This window comes from Plectropomus leopardus, chromosome 10, assembly GCF_008729295.1.
Source record: "Plectropomus leopardus isolate mb chromosome 10, YSFRI_Pleo_2.0, whole genome shotgun sequence".
In the NCBI taxonomy this organism is placed as follows: Eukaryota; Metazoa; Chordata; class Actinopteri; order Perciformes; family Serranidae; genus Plectropomus; species Plectropomus leopardus.
The window spans coordinates 22,735,072-22,753,486 of NC_056472.1; the positions used below are offsets into that span (position 1 = coordinate 22,735,072).

Genomic DNA, 18,415 nt, shown 5'->3' on the forward strand with positions numbered 1-18,415 from the left:
ATCAACTTATTCATAAAATATCAACTGTATGAAAACGTGCTGGCAAATAAAATAGCTTTTTGAAATGAAAACCGGAGCTTCATTTCTGTTTGACAACAGTTACAGCACAGTCCAGGAATGTTGTGTAAACGGATCAGAACAAGATTTTACTTTTTTACTCCACTTTCTACATTGATTTAAATCAGCGAGAAAAAAAATTTGAATTTACTTTTTCTTTTCAAATTAAAACACAAAAACCTTTTAAGGTCCAGTGTGTAAGATTTAGGGGGATTTAGTGACATCTAGTGGTGAGGATTGCAGATTATAAACAGCTGAAACTTCCCCTGGTTAGGATTCTTTAATGTTCATTGTTCAAGAGGTTTTTACCAGGAGTCAAATTATCCGCAGAGGCGTCTCCCTCTCCAAACAAACAGATCCAGTGATTTAAACCTGTAAAAACACTAAATTAAGAAGTTTTTTGTTTAAATTCTCCTGGTCTGTGACAGCACCTGCTAATGTATGCTCACCTTTTTAACCCAATAACTTAAAATCCAGATGTGAAGGAGATATTTTTACAGAAAGACAGATTATCTGCAGAGGTTTCTTCCTCTTCAAAACCAACAGACCTGCTGATTTAAACAGATCAAAATGGTGAATAAAGCAGCTTCACAATAAGAATCTGTATTTTTTCGATGCTGTTCGGGATATCGTGACGAGCTACTGCTAATGTGTGCTCATCTTTGTTCTGATGCGGACATTCAGGAGTTTTTTTTTTATCAGGAGCCGAATTATCCGTTGAGGTTCCTTCCTCTGCAAAACGAACAGACCAAATGATTCAAACCAGTAAGAACACTGAATAACGCAGTTTCACATTACAAGTCAGTGTTTCTTGAACAATGCGTGGCCTGTCTGCAATGAGCAGAAAACAGTGTTTTCCAACACTTATCGGAGAGAGTCTGGCGTGAAAACACGAATGACCTTATCGAGAGCTGGTGTTTAGTTTGTCCAACTTGACTTCTGTAGAAATATGGCGGTGCAACATGGCAAAATTCTCTAGACAAGGACCCACTCCCTATATTAAAGGCTTAGAGTAATGAAAACCTTCCATTTGTGCCAATATAGCCCCCTTTTTTTTTACACACTGGACCTTTAACCTCTCAGGAATCTCCACCTCCCAAAGCTCCTCTGTCACTCCTTTGCCGTGGCTTTGTATATCCTCACCTCCTCCTGCGGGAGTTCAGCGAGCAGAATGGAGTTGAAACTGCTCTCAAAGCACTCTGTAAACCTCAAGTCTGACTCGAAGCGTATCTTGTTGGCCCACAGCAGCGTCGTTCGACTCCCTGGTCGACAAAAGTGACGCATGGTTTCCAGCAGTTCTTCGAGGCAGCCGTGGGGATAGACCACGTCGGCTGCGAGCACGTAGTCGTAGCGGTAGGACGGGTAGGGGAAGTCTCGCTCCAGGTTCTTAGCCCAGGTAAGAGCGGCCACCTGAGGGGTGTAGCGGGACCGGCCCTTGGTGTTTCGCATAAGGTTAAAGGTCAGGTTAGACAAGATGTCTGGCAGGTCAGTCGCCGTTACCCAAGCACCTGGAAAAGAGGAACGAACACCGAGGCAGCTGAGGTACAGATAGTAAGACTCATTCGCCAACTTTCTTTGTTTACTGGCACATTTTTAGCTCCAGGAAGGATACAGGTCCAACTATACAGCGAATTTCCATGGAATTTCGAACAGATATTTGTTGTTGTCTGAAAATCAATGCCAACGACTTTGGCGATCCCCTGACTTTTCCTCTAGTGACGACATTATGTTTTTTAGTTTAGTGCAGAGTATAATAAACCATTGATACATAGCCGCATCTCATCCATACGTGCCCACTTGTATTAATACTCCAGAAGAAAAGTTAACCTTTTTTTCGTAGTAGTCGTATAATAAAAGAGTTATTATACGATGAAAGTACGATGAAACAAATCAATGATTACAAAAAGTAAAAAATAAATGATTTTGACGTTTGCAGTTTTGAGTGAAATGTCTCCACAACTATTGGCTGCGATGCCATGACATTTTTCACACATTCATGTCCTTCTTTGGGGGAAAATTTAAAACTGGTTCTGTTTATAAGTCCAGTGTCCAGTGATGCTGGTTTTGAAGTATTGTTGAAAGAATAATTAACTTTTATGGATTTCTCTTAGTTGATAAAGGCAGAGGAAAGCAATGAAGAGGATTCAGAGGAACCAGTTCTTTATCACTGCAATGATCCCTTTTGTGTGAATAAATGTTCTGTTTAATCTGGCATAAAATTACATTTTTTCCCGCTGCATGTTTAATGAAGGAGACCAAAGGATGTAAATATCAGTATCACAGCATAATCACTTTTTCTTGTCAATATCTTAACAACTACTGGCCTGTTTGCAGACATTTTAGTGTGGGTGGATAGGCAAGCCTCCTACACAATGAATCAGTGTTTTAGTGACGTGCTGATGTTTCCTCGAGTTCCACCAAAAGGCCAAAATGTCAATTTTGCACAAAAGATGAACAGAAACCCACAAAATATTGAGTGCATATTTATGCAATAAACCCTCCACGGATTTCCTTAAGAGCCACAATTAAATAGACTGTTCTAGGTGTGTCTTAGGTATGAAATTTAAATTACAGCTCTTATAAAAATGTCTTGATTAATGCTGATTTGACACCAAACCAACTGTTATTATCACAAGCTGGCAAAAAGCCTCTATGAGTTATGTTAAGTATCAAGAATTAGAATTAGAATTCTCTGCTTTGTCATTAAACTCATCAAATTTAATTACACTCATAATGTGTTTGTGTGGATATCTTTCATACAAGTTGTGAGGGCAATCTTTTTTTAAACTTTTAGCTGTAAGGTAAGCAATTTACAAGAATCTTGGTTAGCTGTAAAAACATTTGAGAAACATTCAACATTTTAACGCACACACACACACACACACACACACACACACACACAAAAGTGCAGGACAGACAAATTAGAGCCATTTCCTGTCCTCCCTACACACTGTAAAGTGCAAATGGACTCAATTATCAGAGACTTACCAAGCAGACTGGCCACTATTGAGAGCAGGCCGGTTCCAGCTCCAATCTCCAGCACTGCTTTGTCCATCAGGTTCACTTGTTGCTGGTTATTCTCCAAGAACTGGCTCAAAGCGATCGCCTACAAAATAAATCCTCATTATCACAACAACAGAAGTGAGATAATATGCAGATACACACAGTCACATATTAACAGAGCGTACCCCGGGCCAGATCAGAGCACCGTAAGTATCCATAGACTCTCGGATGCTTATGTCTTGACCAGCAAAATAAAAAGACTCCTTCCCCAGTGCGTAGTAAACACTCGGCTCCCAGATGTTCCTCCTGTCTGAAGCCTCTCCTGCCATCACCTTCTGGTCTGTTGACACTGTAGAGGAGAGTTTTTCATGAAGGTTACAGTGCGGCAGATAGGGGTGTGAATCTTTCAGTATCTCACGATTCGATTTCGATTCTTGGGGTCACAGTTCGATTCAGAATCGATTCTCGATTCAAAACGATTTCAAAATATATACGGTGTTATTTCAGGATGTACTCCAGTCTGTTTTGCCAGTGGCATATTATGTTATGAAGGCAATGTGTGTATAAAATTATGGAAGTTTTATTATGTATAAGCTTTTTTTTTTGCTGTAGGAAACCTATTGTTGGGAATCAGAAAGTGAAAAAATAAACATTGTCATTGAAAAAAAGTGAAAAAATAAACACTTTCATTATTATAGTTCAAAAAATGGACACACTTTTCCAAAAAAAAAAAAGTCCCATTGTTTTGTTGTTTTTTTTTTCAGTTGTTTGTGTATCCCATTATCTGTGCCATTCTGCAAAGCAGCTCCTCTCTGTGATGCTGCAGAGGGCCACATCACACTCCTGACACTTCAGAGAGGCGTCTGATTCTCCTGCCTGCTCTGCCTGCAGCGAACACAGAGTTTACAACCATATGAGGCCCTGCTGCTTGTTAGACTGTCTCCTGATTTACCCTTTATTATTATTATTATTATTATTATTATTATTATTATTATTATTATTTATTATTATTATTATTATTATTATTATTATTATTATATGGGCTACCAGAGTTTATTTTAATGCAGGAGGCGCTACTAATAACACATAGCGATAGATACAGTCGGATTAGACCAATCAGTGCAGTTTGCTCGAGATGACGTGTACCATACGTCACCGGATACGAAGCGTCAGCTCGTCTTCCGATTGGCGGAAAACCGAAACAAACGTCTGACCTCGCCAAAGGAACCATGGGAAACCAAATATGGCGTTTAGCATCGATGCTAATGTACTTTTGCGATCGAAATATGGATAAAATATGGACGGAAGACACACAATATCGGATCTATCTGTGTGTATTTATTGAAAAAGGTCCCGTAAAAACACCTGAATTCCCAGGCTGGATACTGAGAGAGACATCCCTCTGAGCGGCACAGCCGGCAGCTTTCACCGGCGAAAAAAGTAAGGCGACAAACGGTGCGAAATTATTAAGACTTTTCTAAATAATAAAAAATTTAGAGGGTTAAGAATAGACTATATATTAGTGAATATATTCCACAATCGATGTTTTAGGATTTTTAATCGATTCTGAACCGTTAAAAACAAGAATCGAAGAATCTGCATGATGTTATATACAGATGTACAAAAATACAGACATACAGAGCCTTGCAAAAACATAAACGAATAATTAATGAATTACTTAATTTAGAACCTAAAATTAAAACATAAACAAACAAACAAAAAAGTAGGTGTCCAAAAAGGAGTAAATAGAAGTAAAACTTATAAATCCCTACCCCTTTATAACTTTTTCTGTCTTTTAACTCATATATTATTTCAACATATTCCCAAATCTGATGATGTCTTTGGTCTTTATGGTGCTACTTGCTTGGTGGGAAACTTTGCACAATGTTTCTGCAGACTTTGGTGCCTTTCAGAGCACAAACACAAACTAAGATCATGTGGCACTTAGATTACACACAGGTGGACTTTTTTTTTTTAAAACAAATTATGTGACTTTTGAAGGTGATTTGTAGCTCCAAGTCTTATTCAGGGGCGTCATAGCAAAGGGAAATTTAATTAAAAAAATTAAAAAACAATTAGATTTCATTTCACCAATTTGGACTATTCTGTGTAGGTCCATTACCCCAATAAAAATCCATTTAATAACAGGTTTATAATGCAACAAAATAGGAAACACTTTGAGGAGGATGAATACGTTTGCAAGGCACTGTACATTTATTCTTGAGTGTTCAATCCAAAGTTACCTTCATCTGTGGTCCGCTGCTTCACCTGTAGTTTCCCACCCTGTTTGTCGTCCATCTCTTGTTTTTTTCCACAATCCCTCTGTCTGACATGCTCACTGCCTGTGGACAATCTCTCCATGACCACTGAATACTGTTGAAGAGAATTTAGGCTATTAAGCTTTTATGACATGACATGAGTACATTTTAGTGTAGCTTTTGACTATGATTAAGTCATTTTAAAAAGTTAGTGGACTCAAGGCAAGGATTAGATGTGATGAATTTGAGACTTTTGAGTAACATCTTGCTGGTTGCTCTACTTGCTTTATGCTCATATTTTTATGACTTGTAATATTCTGTTATGCTAGTTGTTTTTATCAGTTTTTTATGCTTGTAGCACTTTTTTAGCATTTTTTTCCAAATGTAAAGTGCATTATTATAAATAAAATATATTATTATTAATTTGTTGAGCAGAGACCGAGATATTCTGGATTTTAGTCTCCATTATGGGTAAAAAAAAAACACCATTGGCCATATTGCCACTCAATCTTAGTGCTTCAGTGTATGATTATAGACAGCATGCCGGCATTGAAAATCAAAAGAGGCGTTCCGGATGTGACATGTAACACAACATCGATGGCCTCCAGTGTGACATATAACACATATGTTGGCAACGCTGTTATATGGTGGCAGATCACATTTTCTGCTCAGAGGGTAGGAGCGTCCTCATATCATTGTTTTACAGATTTACAGACTTTGGCTGCTGTTGTTTAGCTGCTTATTGCTAAAAAGGATTCACACATAACATTTTATGAAAACGTCAGACCCTCGCCACCCATCATCCCTGACGGATGTCTCGTTTATACAGACACAGTTCCAGAGCTGTTACTGCCGCTGCTGCCGGCTTAAAGGTACAAAGACAATACCTTTTATACAGAATTGTGAGGCCGCATAACGGCATGAAATTCCCACCGTGAAGATGAAGTGTAAAAGGTACTTTAGATAGATAAAGTAGATAAATAACATTGGAAAATGGGGGTCCAGGCTAAAAAATGCTGAAGTGTCATTTTAAGAAAGCTTCTTATGACAAATATAGTGACTTTTATGTGTTAAATTTCTGCACATCCTCTGGATATAACAGATCCATCTATAGCTATAGTACGTGTCTATTTATTAAAGCACAATCAGCTATTAAACATGTGTGTATATATATATATATGTATATATATATATATATTTTTTTTTTACCACAAATGTTCAGACATGTGTATATATAGATGCATGTATATACTGTATGCCTATTTAACATTGTTTTTTTAATGCCGCACCATTTGAAAGCAAGAAAAAGTTATGATATATGATGTAAACATCAAAAATAATGAATAAAAAAATATAAATAATGAATATAAATCTAAAATAAAATATAAATATATAAAAGATATAAGCAAATGCAATAAACAGAATGATATAAATATTGAAAACTACTCCCTTATTATGTTTCAACAAGTTTTGATATGTCTTTAAATAATTATTGTTAAAATTGCATTCATGGTTTAGTCTTCAGTTAGGCATAAAAGCCATGTGGTCGAGATGCATATCTTTACGTTTTAATTATCTGGATTATCACAAACATTTGCGTTGTTCTTCTGGCGAGGAGTTTTATTTTTAGTGTGTATGGTAAATGATTTGTATGTTTGCCACACATTTTAAGCTCAGTAAAAGTTGGAGCGAGTTAAGAACGGACTAGATTTAGTTCACTAGTCTCTTTGGCTGTCACTGGACTCCAGTCTGGAGCCCAGAAACACAGCTGGTTAAAGCCCCGTGTCACACGCAGGGATACAGAGGACTCGTTGGATTGTTATTTACCGCAGATGCACATCATATTCATGCATATGTGGAAGGAACATCATGATACTGTGTTAAAATTATTTTCATTTTAAGTAAAGTTGATATACTGATTTTCTTATAATTATTTCTCTCATTCACCAAAAATATCAAAATGCCTTTAAGCGTATTGCTGAAACATACCTGTTCGATGCAGTCGTCTCTTCCTTCTTCTTTCCTTGTTGTGTCTGAACTTCTCTCTGCTGTGTTCTTGTGTTTATAGACGCTGTGACACACCCCTGAGCGAGGCTGTGGTATTTTGGCACACAGAAGCAGAGAAACAGATTTATAATCTCTGGAAGAGAGATGAGCAGTCCTGACCCCTCCCAGAACTTCAACATCAACTCCTCCTGTCGGTGTGTATATATTCTGAATATTACTTTACGCTACTGTTGCTTTAAAATCAGAATCCATCATTTCTTTTCCTCTGAAAATGTTTCACAACATCTGCAGAATGCTCCCTCCTCTCATCCCTAACGAACCAGACATCTGGCTTTACGCAGGGGTCTCAGGTAGGGCTGTGGGGACAAGCAAACATTTGACAACAACATGTTTTCACACTGTGAGCAATGCCAACATATTTGCATATTTATGTTTATCCTGGGAGGGAGATGTGTACCAGGTTTGTTATGGATGTGTGAGGTGGATGTGTGCCACCTGACAGACTCCACAGAGACGAGCGTTGATTTCTAAAGCAATCAGAAGAAGAGCGTGAGAAAGCTGTTTATACAGAGCTGACCTGGAATTAATACTTCCACCTTTAATACTTTTGATTAATTTATCCTTCCTCTCTACACCCATCTGACGCGTGCCATCTTTTAACCCGTGTGCTCCGTCTTTCTCTCTCCTGCTCACTGTGATGCACATAAACTTAAGTTTGTTAGTTAATCAAACGTAGAAGAAAACGCTATTAACTGTTAAACTATTTTAGGGACTGTGTGAAAATTTATTTGGGGGGTTGAGGGGTGGCTTAACTTTATCATTATAAAAAAATATTTTTTTTGGGGGGGGGGGGGGGGGGGGGGGGGCCTTTATTAAATAGTGATGGAGGTGAGATAACAGGAAACGAGAATGAGAGATAAAATAAAAGTCTGTGTCACATTTGCACATTTGAACCACAGACAATACAATACAGAATATATAACTCATAAGTATAAAAAAAACCCAACATAAATATGCTATAAAAGACTCTTCCCCGCTCTCCTAAACTCTATCATACCCTCCTTTTTTCAGACCAGGCTCTACCACCCTTGTAATTTTCGTAGAGTCCCTTAAGGCAACAGCACATTTCAGCGATGAGGCAATTTAAAATACTCTTCAAAAAACATAAAAAGCATTGAGACAAATTGCAAAAGATACGCATCATAGAAACACATCTAAATGCAATATAAAACTTAAAAAAGCTTAAAAATACAAGGACATGTATTAAATACTAAAAAGAAGTCATTGCAGAGTGAGAAATGTGTTATTTAATAAAAGGCAGTAGCAAAGAGAAAAGTCTTTAGCCGTGAACTAAAAGAACTGGGAGTTGACCTGCAGTTTAAATGTGATGAGAAAAACAACATATGCCAACCAGCTGCATCAGTAAAGAGGACCAGTGGCCACAGATTGAATCACCAGAAGGGATACAGACGATTAAAATGCAACTGCAAATGTGACCATACAGCACTAAAGGTGTTTCTTTATTATATTCCGTATACATCAAGATGACAGTCCCCCCCGTAGACTTATTAACATATTAATTCATTCTTCCATAAGCATTATCCACACACAGTAGGATGCTTCGCATGATGAGCTGTGACCTAAAGTTCATGTAATTTGTAGAAAATGAGATGAGACAAGTCCTTTCAAACTTGGGTGGGCAGTTTTATTTTGGCGTCACTGTGCACAAATTCCACAATAAACTTTAACCATATTGTAATGCAAGTGCACAAAGGGGACGCTAGACTTCTAAGAGGGGTGCGAGCGGTCAGTGAATGTGTTGCATGCAACTGTGCAATGAAATAAATCAGTATGTGGGAATCACTGGGTTACTGCACGAAACGCGTGCTTAAATCCGTGGTCTTCTGGTGGGAGGAGCTTAGGACAGAGAGGAGAGCCTTTTCCAGATTTCTACCTACCCCAGCTTTAATAACCATCAAAACGTTTTCATGTATTTTTCTTCTAATTTAAGAAACAATCGGTTTGCATAGATTTCCCTGCAGTGTGAAATTCAATAAACAGACTCAAAACTAAAAAAAACCCCCCTTTAAATAATCTAAAAGTTTATCGAAGGCATTCAAAAATAGAAAGAAATGTTCGAAAGTCTACATTATTTCAGTTAAGCTTCAGTTGAACAGTGGTCTTTAAGAACATAACCGACTTTCATATGAGCTATTTTTTCTTGAAAATGGCTCCTATATCTGACCAGACACAGATGAGGAAGTTTTTAGTATTTTATTTTTTCTGTACAGAACTGCCATGTGCACCGACATCATTTTACTGATACATATTCTGATAATTTGAGATAGTTTATGTGGTCATTTTCCACATACAATGGTGCTGCACTTTCTCGCTCTCTCTTAATGTTAATTTTTACGACAGTCATGCTGCTATTCTCTGCTACTGATCCAAGAAAAGTCGTCGTCGTCACGTTATGGCCTTGTTAAATTTATCTTTTGATTAATATTTTAATTTGATGCTCTTAATATCAATTTTTCCCAGTGATATTGAGAATGGTTTCAAAAATCACTGTTATTCTAGTTATAGTCAAAGTTAGAAGTTCTAGTATCGTGACAAAAGTACGCTGACATGAAGAAAAGCGTGCAGATTACAGCTGGTATTTGCACTATAAAAAGCTGTTGTGTCGACGATGTTCACAGACTGTTTTAGTACCAGATTCCAGTCTGTAACGCAAAGTTTATGCCCGAGGATGCATACAGCGGTATTCACTGTGCAGAGTGTTTCTGTAAGCCGGGCTGTGGGGCTCAGTGGGGAGCATTCACAGCTTTGGTGCGTGAACACACACTCACACACAAACAAACCAGCAGACAACTGTTTGGGCTGCATGAAGCTAGAAAATGAGTTGAACTGACAGATGGCAAGCTGCAACACTGAGTCACTCTCATCTAAACAGCAACACATTACAACAAGGAGTCGAGGTATTAGGGGATTTCCAGAGCATCAGCATCTCGACAGCAGGAATCCACAGCTCTCTGTTTCATTTATCAGTCATTGTTGATGAATGATATACTGCACAGATGCAGGAGCAGCACTAGGCTTTTGGGGGCCCAAAGTAGGATTTGGTTTGTCCCCCCTAGCCACCCCCCAACTGTAATGTGTTCAATGGCACTAAACCAAACTTGTAAATAATTAATATTAATTTGAGCACACATAATATACAAATAAGCATGTAAAGACTAAAGTGAGACCTATTAACACTGTCAAAAATAGACTATGATAATAGACTGTATATTATCCCCCTAACCCTGTGGATGTTTGTTTATATCACTTAAAAGCTAGAGTTGGTAACGTTTGTCATATTTTCTGCAGCTGACACTGTAGTAGTAGTAGTAGTCGTACTGTCCTGACAGCAGTAAATGTGAGACAGAGAATATAATTAGTCTAATCAGACTGGTATTTACATTTAAACAGATGAATGATAAATTAATAAAACAGGAGTCACTACAAGAAAACGAGGCAAAACAAGAAGCACTTTGCAGGACTGGCCCTGCTCATTAATGCTACAGTTAGTATTTTTTCGGAAAAAAAAAAAAACTTTTTTGTTATATTTGCTAAAATTGTCCTGTATCCTGATTGCTGTACATGAGACTGTAAAAAAATCATGCTCATCATGCTCAATCATGCTCAATTGCATTTGCAAGAATACGCCGCAGCTGAGGGCAAACAGCCAGTCTGTAACGCAGCTGTCAATTTTCTGATTGTGAACTGTGTAAAAACTAGGCAGCACAGATCAAATATTAATTAGTTTGTTAATGCATTGACTATTTATTGCCTCAGATGCTTTCAGAGACACATTTTAGTGTACTGTTAAGCTGTGAAATAAGAAAGTTCGCTCTGGCCGGTGGATGGTTCTTCACTTGTTCCCAAAGTGGTGGCCGGACCAAACTTTATAATTTTACAGCTAAACGGTACACTGAAATATGTCTATGAAAACATTTGTGGTGAGAAACAGTCAGTGCCGTAACAAAATATTAATTCATAGTTAATTAGCGTTGCCTAGTTTGACAGATTGACTGAGTGATTGACATGACTGACTGTGTTGGCTCTTAGGAGCAATAGGAAGAGACAACCAGATGTTTTTTCACAGTTTATCTGTCTCATGCACTGCTTTCAGGATGTATTGACAGTTTCATCAAATGCACAGATGTTCTTGTTTTGCCTCTTTTTCTTGTTACAACTGCTGTTTAATTATTTCTCATTCATCAGTTTGAATGTATACACCTGCCGTATGATGCAGATCTTATGCACACACAGTCTAAAAATATAATTTTGTAATGTACCCACGTGATACACAGCAAGGCCAGTTATAGACTGGAGAAGCACATTCAACTGTGATCTAAATCCAGCAAAAGTCACTTTTCCAGGTAGGGGAACAATAGAAAATCTATAACGCTTACATGTGTCAAATATTGTGTTTCTCAAAAAATAGCTTAGGATTGTAAAATGTTCTCATAATAGTGATGGTGGCTGTTAGTATTAGTATGTTAGTAGCAGTCTGCAATTAAAATAGAAGGATAAAGAGCTGCCAGTCATCACCTTAGAGGTGGTAATCCTCACCTCCACGTCCAAAGGTCAGGGAAAGCTTGTGTAGGCCAGTGGAAAATGAGTCACAGTCACACACAGCAACATGTGAGAGCTGGCAGGCTTTACAGTAGCTGCATGTACAGCGTGAGTGTGTGAATACATCAGTTAATGGGCGATAAGCTCCTGTAATTCAAAAGGGGAAGACGAGGATTGGAATTCATTGAGTATAGATGCCACGTTGACAGAACAGCATAAACATCCAGGCAGCAACGTTGCAGACGGTGAACACGAAATCTGGGAGTAAACAGCTTCTATAGCCATGACAGATTTTTGGCACAAGGAGAGATAGATATAGCGACTGCGTCTTGATCTGATAAATAAGCCAGAATTCCTGGACTTCGTGAGTCGGATGAGGTGAGCCGGCCGTGTATGGGTCTCGGATGGACTGGAGGTTTAGATACACCCATCGGACTGATGGTTGTGTCACTGTTTCCTGGTAAACACTCATCACCTAAACCTCAAAAAACAGCTGGTTAAAGCCCCAGGTCAACAAACAGGGATACAGAGGGCATGCTGGGTAGCACTGATGGACATCACATTAACTTCATGTAAATGTGAAGGACGTCATTTGATATGATTTAAAAAATAATCAGTGAGAGAAGGTTACACACACACCATGTAGGTGCAAATCTACTGAAGTCCAATTTTCAGGCAAAGTGCATTAAACAATATTTAAAGAAGCTGTGTGTATGATTTAGGGGGATTTAGGAGCATTTAGCAGTGAGGATTGAGGACTGCAACCAACTGAAACTTTTCCCAGTTAGCAGGCGTCTGTTCCTCTCAAAAAAAAAAACAAAACAAAAGATAGACCCAGGGATTTAAAGCAGTAAAAACACTGAATAAAGCAGTTTCATGTGACAAGGCAGTGTTTCTCAGTCAGTGTTTGACACATCCCAGAAAGGCCCCCAGCACAGCACCTGCTAATGTGTGCTCACCTTTTTTTCTCTGATAACTGAAGATCCAAATATTCAGCAGGATTTTACAGGAGCCAAATTACCCGCGGGCGTCTCCTCCTCCTCAAAACAAACAGACCCAGTGATTTAAACCGGTAAAAACACTGAATAAAGCAGTGTTACACCAAAACATTAGTATTTTTATGAAAGTGCTTGTCACAGAGGGGCTGCTAACTTTGGTGGCTGATGTGTGTTTGGTTTATCTGTTCTGAGCTACTATAGAAACATAATCCACAGAAATGAGGACCAGCTTCCTGTGTAGAATTAAAACGCTCATTCTGAGGTAACAAAAACAAACAATTATGTCTTTCACTAAAGAAAACAAACTCATTATATTCCATTTCAATATGTAATATATCCCCCCTAAATCCTGCACACTGAACCTTTGATTGTAGCTTACTAAAAAAAAGTGCTTTAGCTTCTGCACTAATTGCTATTTGTGCACTTTTTACTAATTGTTTATATATATATATATATATATATATAATTAGTGGCATTAAAAATATAAGCAGTTTGTTTTTTAAATGTATTTTAAAAAAGCTTTCGGTAGTTAATTAGGGACACTTGTATACTTTATACACTTAAATTATGTTCAATTTAGTAAGCTTTTTTCAGAAGGGTAATAGTCGCAACAAGCATAAGAATTAAATACATTTTTCTTTATTTATAGGATATTATCTTGTTATCAAAAACAAATAAAACCATACTGAATATAATGTACAACATGTTCAGAAGTCCTGATTTTACTGTATTCAGTAAATTATGTGATGGTCCTTTAAGTCAGTTTATTCGCCTTTTCAATATGTGATATTTTAAAAATGTACTTACAAGTAACAAACTACATCAAATCAGAGATATAAGCAGATATAAAAGGAGCTCTCTGCAGAGAAGGGTAGCAGCAGATGAAGGCCTGAGGTTCCCAACATGTGAAGTCATTAAATTTTCCATTTCCTAAAGGAGGCAAACGATCAGCTGATTAAAAAACTAGAAATTGGGTGAAAGTTTGAAAAATATATGTTCAGTATAGTTTTAGACAACAATCAGCAGCAGCTCCACACAGTCCTCCACGTGCGCTGGGTTATGGGGATCCCCTGACAGCCAATCAGCGTAGCTCCAGTGGGATCCATCCAACCAGATAAAGCGACCGGTCTGACAGATAACAGCAGATTAATGAGGTGAAATTAGATAGAGGAGTCGTTTATTTAATTTACCCTCCAGATACAAACATGGCAATGAAATGAAGCACTCCACGATGTGATTAGTGAAGGCTGAATTATCATTAATAGGTTTCCTCCTTCACTGAACACACAGACCTCCAGATATCGCAGCCCGCCAATCCAGGTGCTCGTGCACGCCCCACTCTGCCGCAGCATCATGTTCATCACCTCTCTGTGGACGTGTCGGCTCGTGATGGAGGCCAGGTGGCCGCCGGGGAAATGTTTCTGACAGAAAGACTGATGGGAAACAGGGAGGAAAAGTGAGAGTGGTGATTATACACATTGTGTGTTTCTATAAAAGTCTAAGTTTTTATAGATTTTAAGGTATGTTTATGCGACAGTGGAGAATATGTAGCCTAAATATATCGCATCTTCAGCTCTCTTTGGCTCTCTAAAGAACTGGTAACATTTCCCCTCCAGTATCACACCAGGACAACAGCTCTGCCCTGTGGCCACAAGCTGGAAGTACAGTATCTTTAAAAATCTCTCCAGTCTTAAATGCCTTCATACATGCACAAAAAAACATAACATCTAAACTTACAACTAAAAACAGGAGGTTACAGCTAGTGAATCAATATACAGTATCTGCACATTAAAACTTTTGTAAGAAAATGTACATTATTTTCAATAAAATTATACAGCGCATTTTTTTTTCTAAACCTAATTAATTTTTTCCATTTTCTGTTTAACTTGTCTTGTTTCACTCTTTTTTCTTCTTGTATTGACCTTCCAGCTGTGAGGAGGATTTTGACCAATTGGTTATCTTTTTAGTTATATTGCCCAGGTATAATATGGAACACTTATTGTAGATTTTATATCATAATTCAGTACTAACTTTACTCTATCCCAGTGTGGCTTTATTTATGGGCAATTCCGGGAGATACATGCACAATTTTGATTTTTATGGCCATATTGCCTTCATCATGTTTATTGCCTTCAAAGTTGTTCGCCTTAGGTGTCATAAAGAAACAAATTTGACTTTTTTCCGAGAGACACTTGAGGAGAAATCATTTCTTTTTAGTCATGCTCTGGTTAATTTTGAGATTTTTGCCTGTTTTGCTTCAGCCTAGATGAAAGAAAACACCCAAAATACACATTTAGGTGTTCAGATTTCTGTTCTGGACATTTATGCAAAAAGCAAACAATTATTTAGATCCTGCCTCATTTGCATATATAAACATGAAATTTCATAAAACTGGTAATACAAAAAATAATTGTTAGTAATCAGCTAGAGAAATGTCATGGTAATATCTATTATTATATTATTTTACTATATTACTTTATATACTATTATATTATTATTAAATACTATTTTACTTTATATACTATATTATTTTATATCAATTAAAGGCCATTTTCTCAAAATGAGTATTTTTGTATTCATCCTCTGAACAAAAAATCACGTATATCCACCAAACTTTCCAGTTTTATTCATGTCAGCATTATGAATGTTTTAATAGAGGGATTTGTTTATACATCATCCATAGCCTGATTTATAGAACATTTTATTCCTAAAAAAACATGGCTTAATAGATTTTTTATGGCTGTGAACAGTAATTTCTAATTTATTGAGTGATAAAAAGAGATATCCACAAATACCCTGTAAGAATGTTTGACTCATTTGAACCTGGCTTTATCCAAAGTTTAGATGTGTTTTAGAAATGTATGCAAATTAGGGAGTACTTAATTTGGCAATGACTCATAAGGGTATTTCATTTCAATATTTCTGGTATCTGTTGGTTAAAAGTTTTACCCCACGCTTCTCTCAAAATGTAAAACATTCACATTAAAAACACCAAAGTAATAGAGGACATTTGTTTTATTTTGAAAAAAATAGACATTTACAGCATAAACTGATGCAAAAAATTACAGCATTACTCAGTATTGTTTCTCTTTAGAGGATACCGTCACATTTTTACTTTTAAACAAAACTCACATGCACTTGTGAACACTGATTTTTGGTCACTGTAATCATTCCTCTTCATACTGTATGTGAAGTATTTTATTTATACTTAGTCTGGCTTTGGTGATAATCTTCAGTCTTCAGGACTTTCAACTCCCTGCCTCATCAAAGACCTCCTTTCTCTTTGAGGCGCCAGCTGATCTCCTTCATAGAGCATAGGGTCGTTCTCCATGTGTGGCTCCCTAAAGAGGTCCTCCTCCCTAACCGACTGTCTTCCTGGTTCCTCCATCATCACATACTCCGAGCCCGCCTTCGGGTGAAAGTCTGGCCGTGTGTCCGCCCACACCCTGGCCTCTTCGTTTTGGAAATACTCCTCTAAAGGTTGAATCTGCTGCCCCTTAAAGTCCAGAGACGGCCCTTCGCCCATGATAGCAGCATCTGGCATCAGCCGTTGGTGTAAAAATGCCTCTTCCTCTTCAGGCTCGAGCTCCATGATCGGCTCTCCAGCCATCTTCCGTATGAGCCCCTCTTGCTCCTCTGGAAGAAGTTGGCTGGCAGGATCTTGACTCTGAAATGTCGCCCTCAAAGTCTCTCCCACTTCGGACTTCTCCGTGTTGTCATCTAGGGGTAACAACTCCATGATTGGCTCACCCACTGGTTCGTATTTCCTCTTTACTAACAGCTCTGAATTGCTCTGTGCAGACATGTTGTCATCATCTAGAGGCTCCAGCTCCATGATTGGCTCGCCCGCCATTTCATACTTTCCCACCAAGTCGATGTGCCTCCCTTTGAACTCCTGACCTGTTTCTTTCTCGGCCTCTGGGATCATTTCCACCCGATATTTGTTTTGAACATCTGGTTCTCCATCTAAAGTATAGTAACGTTCCCTGATCAGCCCCTCCTCCTCCCGACATCGGTTGATTCTGAAATGCTGCTATCATAGACTTTTCCACCTCTGACAGTTCAGTGTTGCTCAAGTCCTCTTCGGACATGTTGTCATCATCTAGAGGCTCCAGCTCCATGATTGGCTCGCCCGCCAGGTTATTTTTTCCCTCCATGTCGATGTGCCTCTCTTCAATCTCTGGGCTTATTTCAGTCTCTGCATCGAGGTTCCTTTGCGCTTGAAACTCCTCTTGAACATCTGGCGCACCTCAACCTCTGATTCCACCCGAAAGTCGGGGTCATCAACCTTCAATTCAGCCATAACTTCTGGCTCCACCTGAACGTCCGGCTCCACCTTAATTTCTTGCTCCTCCTTAACCTCCAGCTCTGCTTTAACCTCTGTCTTTACTTCGCCCTCTTGCTCTTGTCCATCTTGTGGCTTCACTTTGATCTCCTGCTCCACCATACTCTGCTCCATGTTCACTATCACGGGAGCCAATTTCTCCTGCTGCTCCTCAGAGACAGGTCTGACTTGTGGTGCGGGATCCTCCACCACCACGTGACCCTGCACAGGAACCCAGTCTCCTATCACAGGGCTCTGGTCTTCTTCGGTCACCACAGGGTTTTGTGCCACATCTGAAGCAAATGATGGCATCCCCAGAGCCACTGCAAAGAGAAAATAAAATATAAAACTGATGGAAAAAGGCAAATCTCTTATTTGTACCCAATGGACTAATTATGAGAAAATGGGACTACAGACATACTAACACCTCCCATACATGTTCAAAAAGGATTCAGAGTAAGTGAATACTTTATATTTTTATATTACATTATTATATAATTTTATAAAAATAAAAAAATATTCTAACAAGAGCAAGACAGTGTGACTGTCTGACTTTGTGCCTCTTTAGTCCCTTTCCCACTGCAGAAAAACATACGAACACCTGCTAAGTGTGGAGCTAATTGATAAAAATAGCACGAAATGATGGTTCAATAATGTGCTGCCACAAAATACTTTCCGTATAAGCGACACTAGAAAATCACTCAAAATAAATCAGCACTGAGTGTGAAAGAGAGACTGAATAAGTAACAGATTTGTTTTGAAAAAATGAGGTAACCACTGTAACATTTTTGTTTGGCTCTGTTGCTGCTTTCTACTGTTTTCTTAACTGTTTTCTGGTGCATCTTTAATGTTCAACGTGCGACACCAGAAAAAAACAAACAAACAGAAAGGCTGTGTACACAGCTCTGGTCTCCTAGCAAAGGAAAAGCAGTCTATCTTGGTGATTTTACCCATGTTTAAAGATTTGGTTTTAATTTGAGTGGAAAAGGGGTACTTGTTGTTTGTTTGGCTTTTTGTGATGATATAATGTCTTTTTGTAGTCATTTGATAGACTTTGCTACAAGAAACAGAGGCTTTCTTTCACTGTGTTGATAATTAACTACAGTCTCTTTAATGACGCGCCAAAGCTCATAGACCAAATCACAGGC

At 38.3% G+C, this 18,415-nt stretch overlaps 2 protein-coding genes across 2 annotated transcripts; both read right to left on the minus strand.

Moving 5' to 3' along the window:
• Window positions 1–735: 735 nt before the first annotated feature.
• mettl21cb (methyltransferase 21C, AARS1 lysine b) lies at window positions 736–7,331 on the minus strand. The gene is made up of 5 exons (XM_042495312.1): window positions 7,308–7,331; window positions 5,304–5,433; window positions 3,246–3,409; window positions 3,046–3,163; window positions 736–1,565 (listed from the first exon to the last, which is right to left on the minus strand). Exons 2-5 carry the CDS (start codon window positions 5,419–5,421, stop codon window positions 1,168–1,170), a joined length of 798 nt encoding a protein of 265 aa, XP_042351246.1. The 5' UTR covers window positions 5,422–5,433; window positions 7,308–7,331; the 3' UTR covers window positions 736–1,167.
• Window positions 7,332–13,760: 6,429 nt separating this feature from the next.
• LOC121949153 (C-type lectin lectoxin-Thr1-like) lies at window positions 13,761–16,208 on the minus strand. The gene is given in 5 exon segments (XM_042494769.1): window positions 13,761–13,881; window positions 13,968–14,071; window positions 14,236–14,376; window positions 14,479–14,598; window positions 16,152–16,208. Coding segments are annotated over 5 exon segments (543 nt in total).
• Between the last annotated feature and the right edge of the window lie 2,207 nt (window positions 16,209–18,415).